Here is a 24,031-nt window from a genome sequence, read left to right as displayed (position 1 = left end):
CAAGGAGAAAACATTTAATCCAAGATGAGAAACATAGTAAAGGTGTGACCCGTGGGCATATCTGGGGGTAAGCATCTAAGGCAAAGCAAACAGCAAGTGCAAAGGCCCTGGGGTTGGTCCACACATGGGGTGCTGCAGAAATACCACAGGCCAGTGCGGCTAACGTAAAGGAGAGGAGCAGGAAAGGAAGACAGAGAAATAATGCAGGTAAAACATTGTGAGCCTTCAGTAAATATTAGCTGCCATCATCATCCAGCCTGCTCTAGAGTATGCACCGCCTTTAAGGGCAGGCCCCAGGCAACTGCAGAACTAAGCTTATGCATCTGCCACCTGTCCCGACTCTAGGCACCCACTGAAATCTCTCCCTCCAACCCTACCTGCCACGCCTCTCTTCTCAACCTCCCTCTCATCCATTCTCTCTCCATGTTTTGCAGCTTCCTCCCAGCTTCTCGGCCCCCTCAGCCAATGCCAGCCAAGGATGCTGCTTCTTATTTTAAAACATGCTGTGGATGCTCTGGGGTTCCCAGGTGGCGCTAGGGGTAAAGAATCCACCTGCCAAGGCAGGAGACAGAAGAGATGCGGGTTCCATCCCTGGGTTGGGAACATCCCCTGGAGGAGGGCACAGCAACCCACTCCAGTATTCTTGCCTGGAGAATCCCAGGGACAAAGATGCCTGGCGGGCTACAGTCCATGGGGTCGCAAAGAACTGGACACAACTGAGCACACAGGCATGTGGATGCTCCAAATGCTGGTCAAGAGATAGTCCATCACCTCATGGCCCCGCTGCTCCACAGGGATGCAACCAGCCTGGCCTTGTCTCGGCTGCCCTGGGTTCTGCCTGCACCCTGTGATGCCCCACATGCACTTCTGGCTTCACAGAGACCCTGGGCAGTCTAGATGCCAGAAGACGATTGGCCAGAAAACTAAACATGTGTAAATAGATAAAGGGGAGCAAACATTGCAAAGTGGTCTGCAGAAGAAGGAATTAAAGAGCTGGCACAGGGACTTTGGTCCAGTGGTTTGGACACCACACTTCCACTGCGAGGGGTGGGGCATGGGTTTGATCCCTGGTCAGGGAACTATTAATAAGATCCTGCATGCTGCACAGTGAAGCCAAAGAGGAAAAAAAGAGAGAGCTAGCGTATATATGACTTGGGCCAGCATTCCCAAAGTGTGTTTCACTGACAACAGTTATATCCTGCAGTACCCAACCCATCCCCTGCTGGAACAGTTGCCAGATAAAACATAGGATGTTCAGTTAAATTTGGATTTTGGATAAACGAATATGTTTTTTACATAAACATGTCACAATCACTCATTATTTATCTAAGATTCTAAATCAACTGGATGCGCCGTACATTTGTTTGCTAAATCTGGCTGCCCTAATGCCTCATTCCAACAAATGAACAAGGTTTGGGAGATGCTTGCTTCCCTGAGAGCTCAGTTGGTAAAGAATCTGCCCGCAATGCAGGAGACCTGGGTTCAATCCCTGGGTTGGGAAGATCCTCTGGAGAAGGGAAAGGCTACCCCCTCTAGTATTCTGGCCTAGAGGGATCACAAAGAGTTGTACATGACTGAGCGACTTTCACTTTCTTTTTCACTTAACACCCGAACTGGCTTCTTACTGTAGATTTTCTCAGGGCCGCTCACACTCATGGCTGCAACTCCAAGGCGGTGAGCACTTGGCAGAGAACCCCAGGAGATGAAGGGCTGCCCGGGAGATGACAACACAAGGAAACGTCTAGCCTCTTGAGTTCAGGAGCTGGTCTGATTTATCTTTTATCTTCCCCAGACCTGTCACACTTTCTCTTGCCAGCTGAATAAATGCCTCTTGCATTGAGATGACCTTCTGGAAGCAGGTCTGTTCGTCAATCATGGTTTCAACCCTTCCCTTCTTTTCGGCATCCAAAGCCACCCCAGGCCCTACTTGGAGCAGATGTCCTAGAAGATGGAACCTTTCAACCTTTTCCGCCAAAAGATTCGCCATGTCTCAAAAACACTCCTGATTCATGCTCATCTCAAAAGAAGATGTCCCCTCCCTCCTCCTTTCTAAAATCAGTTTCCTCCAGAGACTTGCATCCTCCTTCCATCAGCAGTTGTCTCCTCTTCCTGCCCTGGCCACACAGTACAGAGGGCACAGAAGAACCAGGGAACGAAGAGGACCTGCTGTTTCAAGTGGGCCTTGTGGGAGGAGAAAGAACCTCAGTGCCTCCCATCATTTCCAAAGCAAGGGCCAAAACTGCCGGCCTGCTTTCTCTCAGGCTACTAGGCACACCCCAGCAGCCTTATGAGGCCCTTCAGATGTCAGGAGTTCTCCCCAAACCACGGAACATGCAGCAGATACTCAGCTTAACCATCTGCTCACTCTTTTCCCCAGAAGAAAAGCTCTCTGACTGCCTAACGTGGCTTTCCTCTTTAGACGTGACATACCATAATTAAATCATCATGGGCCAGGAGATCGAATCTTGGTGCAGGGTTTCTAAGCCTCTGCCCTGTGCCCATGTCATGATGGTAAGTATTTTGTCTCAGTGTGTGTGTGGGGCGGGAGGAATATTGTTCATTGCAGGATATCTAGAAGAATCTTTGGCTTCTGCTACAAGATGCCTTCACCCTCCCCAACCCTGAACTGTGACAACCAAAAATGTGTCTGAAAGCTTTAGTTGATCAGTCATGTCCAACTCTTTGCAACCCCATGGACTGTAGCCCACCAAGCTCCTCTGTCCATGGGGATTCTCCAGGCAAGAATACTGGACTGAGTAACCTGTCCCTTCTCCAGGGGATCCTTCCGACCCAGGGATTGAATCTGGGTCTCCTGCATTGCGGGTGGATTCTTTTTACTGCCTGAACCACCAGGGAAGCCCAAAACTGTGTCTCAGTTCAGTTCAGTCACTCAGTCGTGTCCGACTCTGCAACTCCATAGACTGCAGCACGCCAGGCCGCCCTGTCCATCACTGACTCCTGGAGCTTACTCAAACTCATGTCCATCTAGCTGGTGATGCCATCCAACCATCTCATCCTCTGTCGTCCTTGTCTAGAAATTGCCAAATGTCCCCTGGGGTGGGGCACAATAACCCCTGGTTGAGAAGGCCCTTCGGCTCTCTTCAGAAGAAGCCCCGGACCAGAGCAATGGGCCACTGCCACGTTCAGGCCTTGATTTCCCACAGCAAGTGTGGGCCAGCTGGATTCCCAGTTACCCTCACTGGACTTCTAAATGCTCACACACCATATCAGCACGAAGACAATGTATTCATTCATTCCTATATATTGGGGCTTCCCTAGTGGCTCAGTGGTAAAAAATCCTCCTGCCAACTCAGGAGATGCAGGTTTGATCCCTGGGTTGGGAAGGTCCCCTGGAGAAGAAAATGGCAACTCACTCCAGTATTCTTGCCTGGGAAATCCTATGGACAGAGGAGTCTGGCAGGCTACAGTCTACGGGATCGGACTGAGCACACACACACACGCATTCCTATACATCAAATAACCTGGGTGCCTACTATATGTCAGCCACTGGGAGGCATGCTGTGGACACAGAGGTAAGGAAGGTCAGGACCCCAGAGGGATCCACCCCACCAGGGCAGACCTGGACAACGCTTGCCCTGGCTCCAGATTCTGGCTCAGTCTGAGGACAAAGTCAGCATCCTTGTTTCACGACGTTCAAAGGCTCGCTAGGTGGCTCCCAGCTGCAGCAGTCCAGCTCAGGTCACCAAAACAAATCCACAGGCTGAATGAAGAGCTCTGGAGGCCGGAAGCCCAAGGTCAGGATGTCCCCAGTCCTCCTTGACTTGCCAACGGGCATCTTCTGTCTGTATCGCACATGACTTTTGCTCAATATGAACTCACCCCCGACGTCTCCTTCTCTCCCCCGACTGTCTTCAAAGGTCACATCACTTAGCCTCACTGACCGCTTCTAATTGGAGCATTTCCGCCAGCTGCTCTGCACTTCTCTCCCCTCCCCCCACCCCCTGTGAGCTCACCCTGGGCAGGAATCCACGGGCCCAGAGGCACAAAGGTGCTAACACAAGGCACCCTTGCCCTCAGACGCTTAGCTTCATCCAATAGTTCAAAAGGGAAATGGTCCTGTAAAGAGGGAGCACAGCTCTACATCCTCCAAGCATATGAATAATGAGGCTTCCCTGGTGGCTCTGATGGTAAAGCGTCTGCCTGCAATGCGGGAGACCCAGGTTCGATCCCTGGGTCAGGAAGATCCCCTGGAGAAGGAAATGGCAACCCACTCCAGTACTCTTGCCTGGAAAATTCCATGGACAGAGGAGCCTGGTAGGCTACAGTCCATGGGGTTGCAAAGAGTCAGACACAACTGAGTGACTTAACTTACACATATGAATAATAATCAATTGTAGTTAATAAGGGCTTCCCTGGTGGCTCAGTGGTAAAGATCTGCCTGCAACGCAGGAGCCCCGAAACATGTGGGTTCAATCCCTGGTTTGGGAAGATCCCCAGGAGGAGGAAATGGCAACCCACTCCAGTATTCTTGCCTGGAGAATCCCATGGACAGAGGAACCAGTGGGCTACGGTTTATAGGGTTTATTCCCACATCTTACTGGGAAGCAGGTGGTGAGATGCCCCACACATAGATGCTTGGAGCCCTGGGGAATCCTTCCCTAATCCGAGCTGGGATGAAACATGCAAATGACTTAGCACAGGTCTGGTACATGGCGGACGCTAAATGGAGCTATTGTTTAATTATGGGACATATCATTATGTCCTTCCATGGCCAGTCCTGAGTTCTAATAATGCAGCCACCCTACAGCAACCAAGTGTCCTGATTGCCGAAGCATGAGAAGTCGGAGTGGAAAGGATCTTAGAGGACTAATGGGTCACTCTTTTCATTTTACAGATGAGAAAACTGGACTCAGGTAAGCCACATCCCGGCACAGCCCAGAAGAGCCGCAGAGGCAAGGTGGCCACCAGGGTCTCCGCCATCCTCCTGTCCCATGGCGCACAATCATGCAAAGCCCAAAATAAAGTGATGGATTACTTTGCAAAATATAAGTTTCCAGGAGGAAAAATCATGTCCTTGTTCACAGCCAAAGGTCTCATCTATTATTTCCTGAGGTTCTCTTGATACCTTTAGCAACACCCCAGGCCCTTCGCAGAGGCAAACCAAACAACAGATGTTCCCCTCTTGCCCTTTCTCTCCTGTGGTTCCCAGAAGGATGCTTTCTTCTCCTCCACAGGCATGCACGGCCACCTCCCCACTCTGGATAATGTCCCATGATGTCCACAGAAGGGACAAGCAGATCTTTCAAATGAATGCAACAAATCAAACAGACTTCTGTGCAGCTCAAGCCAGGGGACTTTAGGCAGACACAATCCTGACCTTCAGCGTCCTCACTGTATAATCCACATTTAGCCTCACTGTAGTTTTCCAAGGAGGAGAAGCATAAAGTCAGACTCCAACCGGTGCAATCAAAAGGTCTGTGAGGCTGTGACTCATGGCCATGCATGGCTCCAACCCCTTCTGGCGGGGGGTCTCTCTTAATCCTCCATAATATTCAATCTTTCAGAAACTGCCATCTAAGCCAGGGGCGGGTATTGTGCTTGAGTGTGTGTGTGTATGTTAGAATGGAGATTGTTCATTGCTTTACTGAAAACGAAGTATGCAGGAGGAACAAAGACAGGCTGAAGAATGGGGGTGGCAAACCATCCCCAGAAGTGATCGGGACATGAAAAACTGGAAATCCCAGAGGACACACACATGCTGGCAGCAGTGACCACCCTTGGGACGCCGTGTGATGCTCAAGGATGGACCACACTTTGTCTTAGGCCTTCGTTCTCCTTCTAACATCCTTTCTAAGGTATCCCACACATGCAGAATATGAACTTATTACACCCATAAAAAAGGATCACTTGTTCTTAATTGGATGTTTGATGTAAGGATTAAAATGTATTTGTCATTCAGCCACTTTCCACTAAAACCTCAGGGTGAAATTTCTACGATATTGTAGGAAATGGAATTTTTACATACTTTACTATATGCAAGAGAGAACCCAGGGGTGCAAAAGACTCTCTGAGAACTATAAGCAGCCCTTCCTGCTCCTTCCCCACCTTTTTTTTTTTTCATTTATTTTTATTAGTTGGAGGCTAATTACTTTACAGTATTGTAGTGGTTTTTGCCATACCTTGACATGAATCAGCCATAGATTTACATGTGTCTTCCCCACCTTAAAATCAAATAAATTTCCATCATCACCCTCTTAGAGCTTAGCACCTAGACTAACGGCGCCGAATCCGGTACTACTAACTGATAGCTGTCAGAAAAGGGAGACTATGAAAACTGTATTCATAGGATCCCAGCAAAGGTGTCTCCTCCTCTCCCCCCAGCACCAGGGAGCACATGTGCTTAGGAACAAAGTCCCTGGAGTGTCTGCCTTTAGTCAACGGCCAGGCTGAAGCCAGAGCGGGTGGAATGGATCCCACCCATTTCTTTCTAAGACCAACATCAAGGTCAAAATGGCCTTTTATTTTGCCATTCACCTGGCTCCTGGTTAGGGCAGGAGTCTGAACGGACACTGGCCCCCTCCTCCATTCCCCAGCCTCCATCCCTCACCAGGGGCAGCCTCCAAACACAGGTGTGTGGACACCCACTCGTATGTCCCAGCCCCAGACTTGGTTCCTTCTCAGTTAAAGGGTTCAAACATGGGCACAGTCAGCTTCGGGAAGATAAGACAGAAGAAGGGGACTGGGTGGGCCCAGGAAGCGGCTGCTCCCAGGTATCCAGGACATGGTTTGGGGAATCTCAGCTCTACAGACATTACTGTCAGGGCTGCAGCCAAGGAAGGCCAGAGTGGGGCTGTCTGAAGTTCAGGGTCCAGAGGAGGCAGTCCAGCTCTGGAGACGGCACCACCTGGCCCCTCAACTGGCCTGGGGGGGGGCCATTTCTGAGACCATGTGGTCCCTTGGCCAGCCTGCGTGGACATTTCTGGGACCACCTGGCCCCAAACCAGCTCATGGGGTTCTTTCTGGCAATCTCCATCTCTCTCCAGGCCTCATGTTAAACTCTGATGCCCAAGGTGGTCCCACTCCTGCTGGTGTCACTGGAGGCTGCCCACAGATGACACCAGTCAGGTGGGGCCCGAGATCTGTCCTGTCCTCCCCCATCCCCCACCCCCAGCAATCACTGCATCTGAAAGGTACATAAAATTCTTTAAGTCACACCAGGGAAGAAAGGATGTGCGGAAGTGATAGGAAATTTGGATAGTTTGAAGTTAATGAGGAATAAAGGAGTCACCCCTGTATAGATTCAACCACCCATCACTTTCTCTTCTTGCCCATTTACTAATTATCATCCCCAAGCCAATGTGGGCTTTTGTTGTTCACTCAGTCGTGTCCAACTCTTTGTGATCCCGTGGACTGCAACAGGCCAGGCTTCCCTGTCCATCACCATCTCCCAGAGTTTGCTCTAACTCATGTCCACTGAGTCAGATGTCATCCAACCATCTTATCCTCTGTCGTCCCCTTCTCCTCTTGCCTGTGTCCTTCAATAAAAAGGCAGGCCAGATGGGTGACCAGAACCAGTGCTCTTAAGGAGCCAGATATTAGAATCCAAGATTGCACCAGAAAATTCCAAGACCCCACTGTCCCATACAAACCCAGCTCTGGGGGTTGGTTGAAAGGCACCCAGAGGTAAATGCACTATTTCTTCAGAGGCCACCCCTAAACTTCTGCAAAGCAAACACAAAATAAGCCACCGTATTCCTGCATCCTCTGTTTTCACCTCATAAGACAAAGCCCAGCGCTGAGAGGCCCAGAGGCTGGGGATGACCTAAAGAGCTCCAGCGACAGTCCCTGGGGGTGGGTGCCCCCCCTCCAGCCGGGTCCCCAGAGGAGCTGCTGTGAGTGTCCCCCAGGGCTCAGCGGTAGGGCTGCTCCCACACCGCCCCAGGGGCGCCGGGCCCTTGGTTACCTGGTTCTTCCGGGGGAGGCTGCACGCTGACCTCAGGTTCTGCAATGACTTCGGCGGGTGGCGGGGGTGGGGCTGGTGGAGCTTTGACGGGGGTCGTGGACTCCGGAGTCTCAAATGCTTCTTCAGAGTCAGAACTCCTGATGGAGAGAGATGGGGAGAAGCACAGGTTAGACAGGGGCCGGGGCTGAGGAGCAGTGCACGGCCTAATGACCCCTCCCGGGACCACCACAACCAGGCCCGCGGCCCAATTAAATGGTCCGGGGCCAGCCTCGAAGCAGCAGTCTTCCCAGGACTGAATCTCATTATCACCAGCTTTGGGCCCAAATGACAGAGTCTTTGAACTCAGCTCTACTCGAAATACACATTTCTGACCTCAGTGGCAAATACAACAGTAGAATCCTTTGATCAACTTTGGCACGTGTTGCTTGGCATCAATTCAGTCAAACTGATAGGGAAGCATTCCCAGGGACACTTGGCGAAACTGTGGTTCCAACACATTCAAAGGACCCTCACTCCATGAAGCGGAATCTCATTCAGCCTCTTCCCCTCACCCCACCACTCTCTCCCACTGCTGTTCCTTCCCCAGCGCATCACATAACTTGTTATTACAGATGTTCACTTTCTAATCATGTTAATTATATTTCTCCTCTACTGAGCTGAAAAGGCCAAGAGGGCAGCCTTTTTTGTCTTGTGTTTCTTCATCACTGCATGCCCAAGTCCAAACCAGGAGGCAGTGAATAAACATCTGTTAAGTCAGTGAAGGAAGGCATGAAAGCTGGCAAGTCAGTGGAGGATGTGTCAGAATAAAGCTCAAAGCACAGCCTGCTGATCCTAGCAGTATGAAAATCGCCGTTGCTGGTCTGCAGAGACAACTGTTCTCAAGGATTCTTCACCCAGAGAAAGGAACCAAAACCCCACCCAGAGGAACGCCCGCCACGCCACCCTGTAACAGGGGGAAGGTGCTCACACAGCTAAAAAAGCCTTATCCTGGCTCGAGAAAATCAAGGGCAGCCAGCCCTTCTCATCACCCAGCATCCACTAGGGACTCAATTTCGAGCCAGAAAGGATGAGGCGTCCCCAAAGCATTGAGCCAGGCATGTGTCCTCAGGCTGGAGGGCAGCTCCTTACCGGCTCAGGAGGCGGGGGAGGGGGGGGGGTCCGTGGGCCTGGCTTCACCTCACTTTGAGGATCAGCAGCATCACCTGAGCTCACTCCCATCTCAGGATATTTTAAGTTGACCAAAATGCCATTTATTTATTTGCAACAAGGAAGGTAATTAACCAGACGGTGGATACTTAGGATTGCTGCTGGTACAAGCGAACCAGCAGGCAATTTGGCAGAAGATATATAAATCAGAGAGCAATGCATCAGGTACGTGTGAAAGCTGAAACGCTCATAGAGCCGAACATCCACAAGGATCAAAGGACCAGTGTCCTCCGCAGAAGTCAGCATCTTCTAAAGACCGTCTGCCAGCCAGCAGAGAGCACCACGACCAACCAATCCCTCTGCAGTCAGCCAGGACAGGAGAAAAAGAGCCATTTGGTGAGTCTCCTTCAGAAAATCTCCACTGATGTTTTTACAACTTCTTTGTCAGAGACTCACTTTATCGGAGCCAAAGATTCCCCCACTCCCATCCTTCCAAGGACCCTGACTCCTGCAACCAGCCACAGAGCTCTCCAGGGACACAAAGAGGTGAACAGAAACATCAGAGCTGCATTTGAGGGAATCCAATGAACTGAAGCCTGTTTACTATCAAACTTCACAAGACTTAATTTATACAAATGCAACAGGGGCCATGCCAACTTTTACAAACACACATTAATATTAAAAGACTTAGCTTTCATTGGGGGCGGGGGTGGGGGCGGCACGGGAATTTAAGATCCATGTTTGGACAAATACAGATCTAGGTAGCTGAACTTTTGCAGAATCTTTACTGGCGTGAAAAACACAAAGAAGTCATGCAACCAAACATCAAAGAGGAACAGTAGTTTAGATCTGCCTGGTGGGCTCTGGGTATAGACCTGGCCCCCGGTTTTGCATGCATCGGGGGCAATGTTGAAGATATGCACGCAGACAACTTGCCTCTTTCCTGGGTTTCCGTGAAGGACCCGCAGACTGGAATCCCCACTGCCGGTTACCGTCGTCCACATCCACCGGGCCCATTCCACCGGGGCCCATGTCCACCAGGAGGCAAAAGCCATTTCCGCTGAAGAACAGCTTCTGTCCCCAAACTTTCACCCCTAATTCCTTTGCCGATACGTCTGGGTTCTGAATCTCTTTACAATCTCACGAGAAACTTAGCCGTACCACCAGCCAGGGATAGGGATGCTCTGAGCTTCCCCAGCGCCCAGCAGAGATGCAGAGGGAGCTCTTCCCACGGCTTCTGCATCCCCGGGCTCCGGAGACGTGTGGCTTGAGAGCACAAAGGGCCCCTGATCTTTCCCAGCAGCATAAGCAAGCGACAGGGAGGGCCGAACGCTTGTGCATTCAAGCTGCTGAATTCCAATGAGGTCTCCCCAGCTCGCAGCTGCCCAGCGTGCACACCTGCTCAGAGGGGACCACTATTCACCAGGGCCCCGTGTGGGAGGCAGTGTCAGGGGAGGGCAAGGGTACACCAGGCTCCTTGTGAGGCTCCTCACCTTGTTTACTACGAACCTTTTCTGCATCAAAACACCAGAGGCTACCAGGGACCCCTAGAATGGCATTCACTTCCAGCACCGCCTGTGCGCTCTTTTCATATTTTCACACCCTCCCCCAGGAGTGGAGAGCAAGTTAATTAGAGGAGGCGGACGGGAGCTTTTTTAATTAGCTCTTTTCTCCCTATTCGGTTTCTCAGGGGGGGCTCAGAAACATTCCCAAGAGCAGGGATTTCTGCAGTCCACCCACAAAGAGCCTGGACATAAACATAAAGCAGCATTCCAGAGTCCCAGTGCATGAAAGCAGCTCTCCTTGGCTGCACAATTATTTTTTCCTACAAGAAGAACTGAAAGTATGGGAAATTATTCTGCAAAGGCACCACACGTTTTTAAAATGAAAAAGCAAGTAATTTAATTTGCCAAGAAGCTGTGTCAGAAAGAAATGTGCCATTACAGTCTGCTAAAATGACTCTAAATTACAGGAAAATGTATTTACCAGGATATGCAAATACTAGGTTCTCCATAAGTAAATATGTAAATAAATGCAAATATAATAAGGTATATGCACTTCCATAGTGTAAAGGTGTACCTCTTAATGGCCAGGCATGAAATATAATGACTTTAATTTCCAGCATAAAGAGCATTCTAATAGTTATCATATGTTGAACTTTTTTGTTACATATCAAGCACCGAACTAGGCCATTTGCACATTTCTCTATAATCTACAAAAATATCCCGCTACTGGAGAGCAGGCCCATTTTGCAGATGACACAGCTATGGCTTAGAGAGGCACACTCCTTAGCCCAAGGCCACCCAGTTAGTAAACTAGGGAAGTGCAGGACTCAAATCTAGAACTATCTGCCTCTACAATCTGTGCTGTCTTACACTATCATCAGTGGCTTCTAAAGCTTTCCAGCAACAAAACTATTTTTCTAAATGCATCTTATGTGAATTTCCTATGCACAGAGAAAAGTAGTATTTCACTCACTTTATAAGGTCACTGTGTGATATATTCTTATAAAGTCTATAGCCTTTCCTTTCCCTTCTCCAGGGGATCTTTCCAACACAGGGATCAAACCTAGGTCCCCCCGACTGCAGGCAGAGTCTTTACCAGTTGAGCCACCGGGGAAGCCCAAGAACACTGGAGTGGGTGTCCAATCCCTTCTCCAGCAGATCTTCCCAACCCAGGAATCAAACCAGGGTCTCCTATGCAGGAGTGCATAGCAGGCGGATTCTTTACCAGCTGAGCTACCAGGGAAGCTCAACATTGAGAACAATTAAGCTATTTTTATGAACTTAAAAAATATGACCCTGAGGGTTGAGGATGCCAACTGCAGCCCTGGGTCTGTTGATTTCTCTCCTGGTTGCACGTTATTAAGAGAAGTCCTGATGAGTAACCACGAACAGCACCTGTTTTGAACAGCCTGTACTGTGATCATGGGAGATTCTTTAATAAGGCAGTCAGGGCAAGAGAGCTACCTAACCAGGCAAGATCAAATTAATCTATCAGCACAGAAGGCCATATACTGGTGGCAGGCGATACACACAGCGTGTGTGCACAGAGAAGGGAAGATGGAAATGCCTAACTATGGGCGCATAGACTGCTGCCTGCTGAAATCCGAGTCTGCCAGGCTCCCTGAGGTGCTTGTAAAGTTTAAAAATATTTTCTCAAACATTTTTCTCAGCTTTTGGAAAGTCTCTATAGGACCTAAAGTCCCACGGAGCACACTTTGGAAACCTCCTCCACACAACGAGGAACCCAGACCCTTCATAGCTGGCACCGTGCATCGAAACAGAGTATTTTATATTTGTTTTGTTTTTTTTGCGGGGGGGGGGGGGTTGCCTTTATTAACTTTCACTTTGTATTGGGGTATAGCTGGTTAAGAATGTTGTGATAGTTTCAGGTGAGCAGTGAAGGGACTCAGCCATACATACACATGTATCCACTCTCCCCCAAACTTCCCTTTCATCCAGGCAAAAGAGAGTATTTTATGGCAGCTGTCCCCAAACCGTGAGGCCTATTAACCCATAGTTTTGCTTTGGTTTAAACATACTACGTTTTATTTCTGTAAACGACAAGAGTGAAGGAGCATAAGACCAACATCCACATAATAATAATATAACATAATATAATAAAGTTATATAATATAGACATAGTTAGTACAATACAATACTGGGCTTCCCTGGTGGCTCAGATGGTAAAGAATCTGCCTGCAATGTAGGAGACCCAGGTTCGATCCCTGGGTTGGGAAAATCCCTGGAGAAGGGAATGGCATACACATGCATACAATATACACAAATATATGTGTGAATATGTGTATCTACAAATAAAATATTGGAACCTTTTAATAAAGAACTATAAATGCCATCTTCCAGCATATCATTAACTGGCTTGTTGTTCACGCTCAGTCGTGCCCACCAACTCTTTGCAACCCCATGGACTGCAGCACGCCAGGCTTCCCTGTCCTTCACCATCTCCCGGAGTTTGCTCAAACTCACACCCATTGAGTCAATGATGCCATCCAACCATCATATCCTCTGTTGTCCCCTTCCCCTCTTGCTCTCAATCTTTCACATTTTGCTTAAGCTTTACTACAGATCATTCAAGGGAGAACAAATTTCAGAGAACATAGACTCTTTCACCTTCAAAGCGGAAAGAAAATTTAGAGACTATTTCCTACTTCAATACACTTATCACATTTTTTTATGCAGGTGAGGAAACTTAGGCCTGGAGAGCTGAAGTGCTTCCCAAGGCCCATTCCTGGCAGAAGTCCCACAGAACTGGGCCTGCCTGCATGAAACTGCTGCCAAATAAGAGCTTTAGTTCTAAATATAACTAATATAATTAATATAATATAATTAATGCCCCTCCTATTCTGGAAATCTAAAATTACTCATACTTACAGGATATCAGACAGTGATTATCAAAATACAGTTTGAGCTTAAAGACGGCTAAAGGAAAGGGGGGGGGTCCCACATGAGGATCAATTTCTAGAGCAACTCCTCAGAACTCCAGTTTGCACTTCTCACCGTGAAAGCAATTCAGGGGCTGTTAGTTCTTGCCACCACCCACCAAGAGGAAAAGGACACAGTGCAGACACTTGAGAGGTGGGGGGGTCGTCCCAGGACACAACCCCAGCCTCTGAGCTCCTGGGGGAACCACCTGAGCAAGAAGTGTGAGCGCCCCTTCTGGTGGTCCTCCCCGTCGAAGACAAACCCAGGGAAAGGCAGAGTGTGGGCCCAAAGCCTGGCCAGGGAAGAGGGCTTTCATCCTCCGGGCCAGAAGACCAACTGCCATCCCAGAGACAGAGGGAGACCTTCCAGGAAGGAACCCAGGCTCTTGGCGCATCAGACCACTTCATTCATCTCTGCACCTCGTGTAAGAATCTGATGCATTTGTGAGTGAGCGGATATCTTAGAAACTGCTGTGCCCTAAATTCTATTCATCAGAATATTCCGCTGTGACAGCCTTGTCAAGAAAATCTGTCTCTGCCCCAGTGTACACGCACACACACACACACACACACACACACACACACACACACTCTTCCCTCCTGCTTAAAACAACTTGGCCACACTGGTCATTTTTTTCAGGCTGACAGAAAAGCATCTTTCGCTTTAATTTCCCCATCCTGGATATAGAAACAGGCTTTTGCTCAGCAACATGACTCCTCAGTAAATCAGTAAAGGGAGACTATGATTTCGACACAGTCAAAGGCTGAGATGTTTCCTGGTCTGTCAGGTGACCGAGGAGCCCACAGTCAGGTGCCGTCTTCTGTGAGCACAGCTCCCAGGCATCCTAGCCAGGCAGCTAGGATATTCTAGCCTGATACTCTAGGGAAAGTCCCACTGATGCTGACACCTGCATCCTAAGATTCCCAGTACCTAGCATGTGTTGGGTTATAAGGCAGATGCATTTTCAGATTCAAGTAGCTTTCGCCTGGTGGTTACGATGAGAGGTCAGCAAGGCTCCCACGGGTATCAACACACTGGCTGCCTCTGGGACAGGCTGCGGCCCCGACAAGGGAAATGCAATCACAAAGGGGAAGAGAATCCTCAGAGACAGAGGGGTCCCGTAGACATGGTGATGGTCAGTTGTGAACTGACTAAAGTAAGAAACAGGAACCAACTAGATAACTAAAGCAACAGTGGAATTTATTAAAAGGCTATGGTGGCTGAGGAGTCAGACTTGAAGAGACAGGGATATGCATCCAATTGGCCCACCTTGGGTCGTATGTTCATCATTTAGCTAGAAGAAGGTGTGAGTGCTGAGTGCTCAGTCACTAAATTGTGTCCAACTCTTGTGACCCCATGGACTGTAGCCCGCCAGGCTCCTCCATCCATGGGATTATCCAGGCAAGAGTACTGGAATGGGTTGCCATTTCCTCCTCCAGGGGATCTTCCTAACCCAGGGATCAAACTCGCATCTCTTACATCTCCTGCATTGGTAGGCAGATTCTTTACCACTGAGCCACCCGGGAAGCCCAGAAAAGGGTGAGGAACCCTAATAAATAAGCAACCCATAACACCCCCTGGAGAAGGAAATGGGAACCCATTCCAGTATTCCTGCCTGGAGAATCCCATGGACAGAGGAGTCTGGTGGGCTACAGTCCCTGGGGTTGCAAAAGAGTCAGACATGAATTAGCACAATCCAGACTCAATGGAATGGGGGAGACAGACTGCCCCTCAAAGAAATCAGAAGTTGGGATGAATGGAACGCAGTCCACAGGCTCTCACTACACTATAACTATGTCACTTGCTGTAACTGTGTCAGCTTAGACAAGTCACTTGACCTTCCAGGCCCTTGGATTGTTGCCCAGTAAGTGGGGATAAAAACGGTGAGGATACCGCTTTCCCCTTATTACTGCAGCCCCGATTCTTTATTTTTAATCTTTATTTATTTATTTGGCTGCACCAGGTCTTAGTTGTGGCACGTGGGATCAAGTTCTCTGACCAGGAATCAAATCTGGGCCCCCCGTGCTGGGAGCTCGGATCCTTAGTCACTGTTACCAGCAGGGACGTCCCTGCAGCTCCGGTTCTGCCCTTGGCTTCCAAGCATTAGGAAGTCTGGGAAATGTGACTTGCTAGCTAGTTAAGACTCCATCTGGTCAGAGGTCCCGAGTTAGGCGTGAAGGAGAATCTGGAGGCCACATAGAGAGTGGGACGGCTGTCCTGCCAAGTGGTCCGTGGGCACAAGTGTGTCCAGGAGAATGTGGACCCTCCCGGAGCTGCCCCAAGCTGGACTCCACCCTTCCATTGAGGTGCACACAACCCACCTCGCCAGGGACGGGAAGAAGGCTTGCTGTGGCATTGTACACATGTGGCTGTGTACACAGGTGCCCAGTGAACCCTGCTACCCCCTCCACACACACACACACACACACACACACACACACACACACAACACAAGCTTTGAAACTGACTTAACTGCAATGACACCAAGCACTTAGCAAAGGGTAAGGGACTCACTAGTGGCCTCAGGCCCCACTGCACGTGGTAAAGAATCAACACTGAATGGGCTCTGGGCTCTTGATGCCACAGATTTGTAACTGGATCGTGCTGTGCCTTCCTGGAGAAAGGCCAGACTGACTCAAGTCTTGGGAAAAATAGAGAGAGAAGGGACTCAGGCAGCCCTTTTGTATTCTTGCTTTCATACACTGATAGCCCTGAAATCCCATCTTTGTAGCCTAACTCTTTGCTTGAGTAACCTAAATTGGCATCTGTAAACTCAGATTCTCAAAAAAATCTAACTGGAAATTAGACATTTATGGTGATGGAAGTCGCTGAGTCGTGTCCAACTCTCTGTGACCCCATGGACTGCAGCCCTCCAGGCTCCTCTGTCTGTGGAATTCTCCAGGCAAGAATACTGGAGTGGATTGCCATTCCCTCTCCAAAGACATTTATGGATGCTACTGAAAGAAAAAAAAAAACAAAACAGATTGTAAAAGACATAAGGCGGAGCTTCTGACGGACTGTCATTTAAAAGTCCTTCTCTTCTAACAAGAACTACAGAACACCCTACCCTAGTGAGAAGCCACTCAACATGCAGGCAGTATCTTGAGCTGGCCAAGAGATAGCTAGCTTCCAAGAAAATACAAAAATGTCTCTGCTCAACCAAGTCATATGACCCAGAGCTTGCACTAAAGCTCTGGCACTCAGGGAAACCTCTCCTGGTCTTGTTCGACAATATACTTAGCTTTCTTTCATATACTATCCCAACAGTTGGTGCTATGGACAGAATGTGTGTGTCTCTCCAAATTCACATCGAAACCTTATCCTCGAGGTTTCGGTATTAGGAGCTGGGTCCTTAGCAGGTGATCCAGACATGAAGGTGGAGCCCTTGGGAATGGGACTAGTGCCCTTATAAAAGACCCCAGAGAGCTCCCAGCCCCTTCTACCACGTGAGGACTCAGTGAGGAGACATTCAGACACCACATCTGTCTATGCTTTGAGCGTGGACTTTCCCGCTCCAGAACTGTAACATTTGCTGTTTAAGCCCACCGGCCTATAGTAATTTTTACAGCAGCCCAAAAAAAGACAATTCAATAATCTGGTTTCTGAAATCAAAACAAATTAGAAGACAAAGGGTGCTGTTAAAAACAGGCAGATAAATAACATCTATAAAGAATAAGTGAAAAAAAAGAGACAGAAAAACGACAGGAGAGGATGTAAAAACTCTAAAGGAGCAGTCAAGTCTGGTCAACCACTAGGACTTCCACCAGCAGCTGGCAAGTATTAATAACAGACCCCCCCTCAGAATCACATGCTGTTTACATGTACAGTCAGGAAAACTGCAAGCTAAATAACAAGTAGAAAAAGACAGCAGATTAAGGAAAGTACATACAGTATGAGCTTATTTTGGATACAATAATTATATATAAACATAAACAAATACACATAAACACATATGTATATTTAATACCTATCCACCAATCCATCAGGGCTTCCCTGGTGGCTAAGACGGTAAAGAGTCTGCCTGCAATGCAGGAGACCCGGCTTCAGTCCCTGGGTTGAGAAGATCCCTTGGAGAAGGAAATGGCAAACCACTCCAGTATTCTTGCCTGGAAAATCCCATGGACGGAGGAGCCTGGCAGGCTACAGCCCATGGGGTTGCAAAGAGTCAGACAAGACTGAGCAACTTCACTCACTCCATACCTATGCAGAGACAAATATATACATATACAGGCAACATATACACAGGAGTCCTGGGTTGGGAAGATCCCTGGGAGAAGTGAAAGGCTACCCCACTCCAGTATTCTGGCCTGGAGCATTCCATGGACAATACAGTCCATGGGGTCGCAAAGAGTCGGACAAAACTGAGTCAATTTCAAGGCTAGGCAACATATATATGTTGTGACTGTAATCAGAAAAAGATGTTTAAACAGGAGGACACATTTGGCTGGGTATAGGGGAAGATGCAGGCCGGAACAGGGCGGAGCCCGACCACGCTGCTGGGAACACCTGGGATCTTTCCAGATCTGTTTTGTTTGTTCTCCCAGATCTCATTCTGGTCCAGGTCACAAGGAATAGACCACAGATGGGGTCTGATTAGCTGGATTATGTGCAGGTGACACCGGTAGAAGGGAAGGAGCTGACAGGAGCCTGGAGAAAGCAGACGGGCAGCCAGAGTGCAGCACCACGCCCACCCCACCCCCACTGCACGGCTTGGGCCGACACGCCCACCTGGGGGCAAGCCCCCCGGGGCTCCACTGCAGGGGTGCCAGGCCACAGTCCAGTGCTCCCACAGCCTGCAAGAAGCTCCCATCCTTCCGCGCTCTTGCACTCAACAAGCATTCTTCTGGTAACAAGGATGGGGATGCCCCCACCAGGGACTCCGAGGCCTAGGCTGCTCATCTCAGCCGACACTGTGCAATTAGCACCTCGGAATGTCCTTATCCACCCTGTCACGTGATCCTCACAACAGGGCAGGCGTGTGGACTTCACTCCATGCCAATTTCAGCAGGACCTCTCAGGGGCTGGGCACCTGGGCAGCTGAGTCAGACCTGCTTCCCACTCCCAAGAAGCATGCTGCTTCTTCCCACTCTCAAGGCTCGGTGACTTGTCAAAGGCAAGACTCGAGCACGTGTCCTCCATCTCTCACCCTAACCCAGCAACCATCCTCCACATCCTAGAGGCTCCTGGGCATCGACAGGCTGTGCTCCTCACGTGCAAGTCAGTCCCTGGTACATTTGTATGCTGCCTGTTTCCCAGAGCATCCTCACTTCCAAGGTGACAAATGAAACGGAGTTTCTGCATCTGGATCCATAACCGGCCACTGGGGGCAGCCAGCAAGGGCCAGCCTGGGCCTCCTGCCTCTGCACACCCCTCCCCCTCCTTTCGTTTGTTGTTTAGTTGCTAAGTCATGCCTGACTCTTTTACAGTCCCATGTTCTGTCCGTAGGATTTTTCAAGCAAGAAGACTGGGATGGGTTGCCATTTCCTTCTTCACCCCTTCCTTTTGGCCATACCTTAATCCCCTCCCTCGTTCAACCAGCAGGTGTCTAAGCTTAAGGTTCTGGGAACCTACAGGGAGTGATGAGGGGAGGTCACGGGCCACCCAGACCTCCGGGGTCAGGAAAGTGGCCTCTGCCAGGGATCAGAACAGTGACCCTGAGTGAGGCACGTAGAGACCCTGAGGTTCTGACAACTGAGCACTTCCGAGTGCCTCCAGAAGTAGTTTGGGTTTTGCTGTATTTCTTTTATCTGAACAACATGTTCCACAGTCGCTTTCTGCTAAGCAGAAAGATGCATTCGCCAGAAAACCTCTTCTTCCCCAGCTCTGCGAAATGAATGATAACTTGTGGTCCTCTGTGGGTCTTGATGAGCCTTAGTCATGATGCTGCGCATAGAAACAGATGCACAAACCTGGACTCAGCATGGAGTGGCCAGAATACTTAGGTAAAAAGTCCGACATTTTAAAAGTTTTAAAAGCTCACTTTTTACCACAGTCTGCAAACAGTGCTTCTGTACAATAGAGAGGAGGACTTCAATCTTTTGTCCCTTTCTTTCCCATCTCTTTACACGATAAAAAGTAGAAAGAACAGCTTGTAAACAGCATGCCAGTTGCAGAGAATAAGTATTGTTCAACGCCTTGAAAATGTGCTTTTCCCTTGAGGCACTGCCTGTTTCAGTTTATCGTCACGCCCTTTCTACTCATACATAATGCAGCGACATCAATCCAGTCTTTGACCCACTTATTAAAAATTCTGAACTGATGAAATCTAAATGAAAGCACTTTCTTCACGTATAATATATGAATTTATGATTCTGATCATTTCGTAAACACAGCAGAACACGCACCAAATATACAAAATGAGATCAACAGATTTCGTTCCAAAATTCCTGCTCTGCCACCTGTTAAGCAAACTCAGGACAGTTTCCGTAACATCTCCGGGGCCTCGGTCTCCTTGTCTATGCAGTATGGGTAGTAGCGGGTAATAGGTGGTGTACCACCAGCCACATGGGGTGGCTTTGGGAAGTGAGTTTATAACTGGAAAGTGCCACGCACAAGGCCAGGAAGTTAGAAGATATTTACCCTTGCCAGTCCTCGAAGTGTTAAAATTCTACAACCAAGATCATTATATCCATCACCTAAATCAGAGAATTAGAATAAGTTAGAGAAACACTAAGCGTAGTCTTCTTTTCTTAAAAGCCCCCTGTAGTCAGGGAACAGCTGTACCAGTGATTTCTGAGTTTACAGAGTCATGAGAAAAGAGTGTGATTTTCTTGCTCTTCCCACACACCTAACACCAACCCCCACCCCCAGACAAGCACTGCTAAAATGGCTGTGGGCAAGGAATTGTAAAATGAAGCAAGAAACTCCCCTCGAGTATTTACTGAATTAATTCACAGCCACTGGGAGAGGATCTGTAATCTACAAAATAGAGGACGTGCTGACACTGGTTTGTTTCAGGCTCTGGGCCGCACTTGGAGCTTCTCTCTCTCGCGTTCCCTAGAAGGCAGGCTTCTCAGAGACAGACATGAAGAAGGAGGAAGGACCCAGTCCCCACAGAACCGGGGAAAGAAGGTTCCGGACAGAGGGAACCACCAGATGAAGTGCCCGGAGGTGAGGAGTTTGCCAAGGGCAAGGAACGGGGCTAAGGCCCCAGAAACGAGCACAGTGGGTGGGTGGGAGAAGAAGGTTGCCTTGAAGAGCTGGACACTGGTCGAGGGTTCTACTCAGGGCAAGGGCTCACCTTGACTCATGTGTTTATGTTTGTTTGCTTGTTTAAGTTATTTTTGTTGTTGTTGATGTAGATCATTCTTAAAGGCTTCCCTCATGGTTCCGAAGGTAAAGAATCTGCCTGCAATGCAGTAGACCCGGGTTTGATCCCTGGATGGGGAAGATCCTCTGGATTAGAAAATGGCAATCCACTCCAGTATTTTTGCCTGGAGAATCCCCATGGACAGAGGAGGCTGGGGGGCTACAGTTCACGGGGTCGCAGTCGGACATGACTAAGCAACGAACACATTTCTACTTTCACTTTCACTGGTAAAGTCTTTATTGAATCTGTTCTGTTTTGGGCCCCGAGGCATGTGGGATCTTAGTTCTCAGACCAGAGATGGAACCCGAATCCCCTTCATTGGAGGGCAAAGTCCCAACCGCTGGACAGCCAAGGAAGTCCCTGGTTTATATTTTTAAAAGGTCATTCTGAAGAGACTCATCAACTTAGAGAACAAACATATGGGTGTCAGTGTGGGAAGGGATAATTAGGAAGCTTGGGGTGGACATGTACACACTTGTATATTTAAAATGGATAACCAACAAGGACCTACTGTACCGCACGTGGACGCCAGTGTTCTGCGGCAGAGAGGGGAGTTTGGGGGAGAATGGATACATGTATCTGAACGGCCCAGTCCCTTCCCTGTTCACTTGAAACTATCACAACGTTGTTAAATAGGCTATGTTAGCTGCTCAGTCATGTCCAACTTTGTGACCTCATAGACTGTAGCCCGCCTGGCTCCTCTGTCCATGGATTTCTCCAGCCAAGAATACTGGAGTGGGTAGCCATCCCCTTCTCCTGGGGATCTTCCTGACCTAGGGATCGAACCCGAGTCTCCTGCACTGCAGCCAGATTCTTTACCACCAAGCCCACCTGGGAAGCTGCAATACAAGATAAAAAGATTTTTTAAAAAAGGTCATGTGGTTGTTCAGAGAACAGCAGCAGAGGCAGAAGTAAGGTGGGGGGAGGAGGAGATGATCAGATCATCAAAGAGATAGTAGAATCCAGAGAAGAAGGGCTCAGCCCAGCAGATGAGCAAGGACCACGGTGGTGGGCAATGGCCAGAGCTTCCCAGGTGCCTATGGGAAGTTCAGAGCCGGCTGTCAGGGATGGAGCAGAGAATGCTTTCAAAAACTCCTGGTTAAACCTGTCTTTTTAATTGCACCATAACAGATACAAGGAAAGAGTTTTTCTCGACTTCGAGAGACTCTGAATCATTTTTTACACCAGTTGATATAATAAGAAAAATAGCAGAGTCATATTACTAGTTTAAATATGACAAGGCTGGTAAGTAACCTCAGATTTCAATTATGTATAACAAAGCTCCAACGAACAACACAATCTCCCTCAGCAAACAGGCAAACTGTCTCAAAGTTAAGGTATTTGTGACAATAAGCCAATTGGGTTAAAATAGACTCTCAGGGCTGGCCTTCCTGCCACAAACAACTCAATTTCATGATAAAAGGACCAGAACATGGTGCAAATCTGACCATAGTCACCGGTTATTTCTGTTCATCTTGCCTTGAAGCCCAATCACTTACAAGCATGCTCCAGCCTCCTCCCTCTCTTATTTTTAGGGCAAGATGTTAAAGGCCAGCTTTGTGCTTTGTTTTTCAAATCACTTGCATCAAAGGCTCAGAGTTCTCCATTATCTCAAGGCTCCTGCTATGTAAAAGTCCTGTGCTTCTGGTTTCAGCTGAAAATCTTAAGGTAAGATGAATTAAATAATTAGGGGCTTATCTCTTCTTTGTCTCAGGATATGTGGATGGATGAAGCCACAGGACATATGAGTAGATTAAGTATTAGAAGAAAATCAAAGAATCAGGAATTTCCTTCATGCCAAGGCTGGGGGGAGCATGAATGGAGAAAATGATACATTTTGCCCAAAACTAAGATGGAAAAGCTCTGACTCTAGACATTTCCACACTCGCACTTCCTTCAAAAAACAGCAGAGGGGTCTCATTTGCTTGCCTTGGGTGATGAGGATCAGTGGGACCACTGAGAGAACTGGTCAGCTGAGATCACACTCCTGGATGAAAACCCACCAACCGAATCCTCATTCCACAGCCACTAACCTCAAGTAAACAGAAATCTTACAACAAAGACATCAGGGATGGAAAAAGAGCATTTCAGCCAAAGAATGAAAAGTACTCGGATATGGAAAAATAATCAGACGCTTCCTAAGCACCATTTCAAGTCGGAGGCCCCACTAACCCTCAATTTCCCCCTTAGACACTATTTTCATCCTAGGCCTTGGAAATCAGGAAATCAAGTCCTGAATATTCACTGGAAGGACTGATGCTAAAGCTCCAATACTTTGGCCAACTGACTCATTAGAAAAGACCCTGATGCTGGGAAAGATTGAAGGCAGGAGGAGAAGGGGATGGCAGAGGATGAGATGGTTGGATGGCATCATCAACTTGATGGACATGAGTTTGAGTAAACTCCAGGAGTTGGTGATGGACAGGGAAGCCTGGCGTGCTGCAGTCCATGGGGTCACAAAGAGTCAGACACGACTGAGCGACTGAACTGACTGAGGCCTTGGAAGCAATGCCTCAGAATGAGCCAAAAGGAGAGCGAGAAGGGGCGGGTATTTGTCACTCAGAACAAGGACTCCAGGGGCACAAACGCTTGCCTCTGAGCCCGTAATAGATGCTTGACTAAGGGATGCCTGGAGGTCCACTCATCCATCTTTTTTTTAAGACTTTTTTTTGATGTGAATCATTTTAAAGTCTTTATTGAATCTGTTACAATACTGTTTCTGTTGCGTGTTTTGGCATTTTGGTGATGAGGCACGTGAGATCTGACCAGGGATGGAATCCACACCCCCTACTGGAGGATAGAGTCCTAAACATTGGACCGCCAGGGAGGTCCCTCACCCATCTTATCATGGGATATCCAGTGCTCTCCACCTTAGATGTTCCAGGTCCCAGACAAGAGAAGATGAAGACTCACTCCTAACACATGGACACGCTGTCAACAGGGTCCGTGGAGATCTCGCAGACATGGAACGCTGCTCTGTCACGTCCCCAGCCCCACTGAAGGCTGAGGTCTCCATCCTGGTGTCTCGGACGCCCAGGTGCTTGGCTGGGGTGTGTGGCATCGTCCTCCCCAGCAGATATGGGCTCCCTGCAACCCCTGGCCCCCAATTCCTCATGTGTAGCCATCACTCTGTCACGTGGGTCTTTTCTATCTTACAACTTGACTGCTCCAATTTCATAGACTTTCATCCCCAGGTTCCTTTTCTTA

At 48.7% G+C, this 24,031-nt stretch overlaps 1 protein-coding gene across 1 annotated transcript in view; it reads right to left on the bottom strand.

Annotated features, from left to right (window-relative positions):
• Positions 1 to 24,031, bottom strand: part of TACC2 (transforming acidic coiled-coil containing protein 2) — a 201,923-nt gene that overhangs the window by 39,407 nt on the left and 138,485 nt on the right. The window contains exon 8 of the mRNA XM_061162812.1: positions 7,925 to 8,061. Within this exon, the coding sequence (XP_061018795.1) occupies positions 7,925 to 8,061 (137 nt within the window). The remainder of the gene's footprint in view (positions 1 to 7,924; positions 8,062 to 24,031) is intronic.

This window comes from Dama dama, chromosome 15, assembly GCF_033118175.1.
Source record: "Dama dama isolate Ldn47 chromosome 15, ASM3311817v1, whole genome shotgun sequence".
NCBI lineage: Eukaryota > Metazoa > Chordata > Mammalia > Artiodactyla > Cervidae > Dama > Dama dama.
This window is presented reverse-complemented; position numbering and strand designations above follow the sequence as displayed.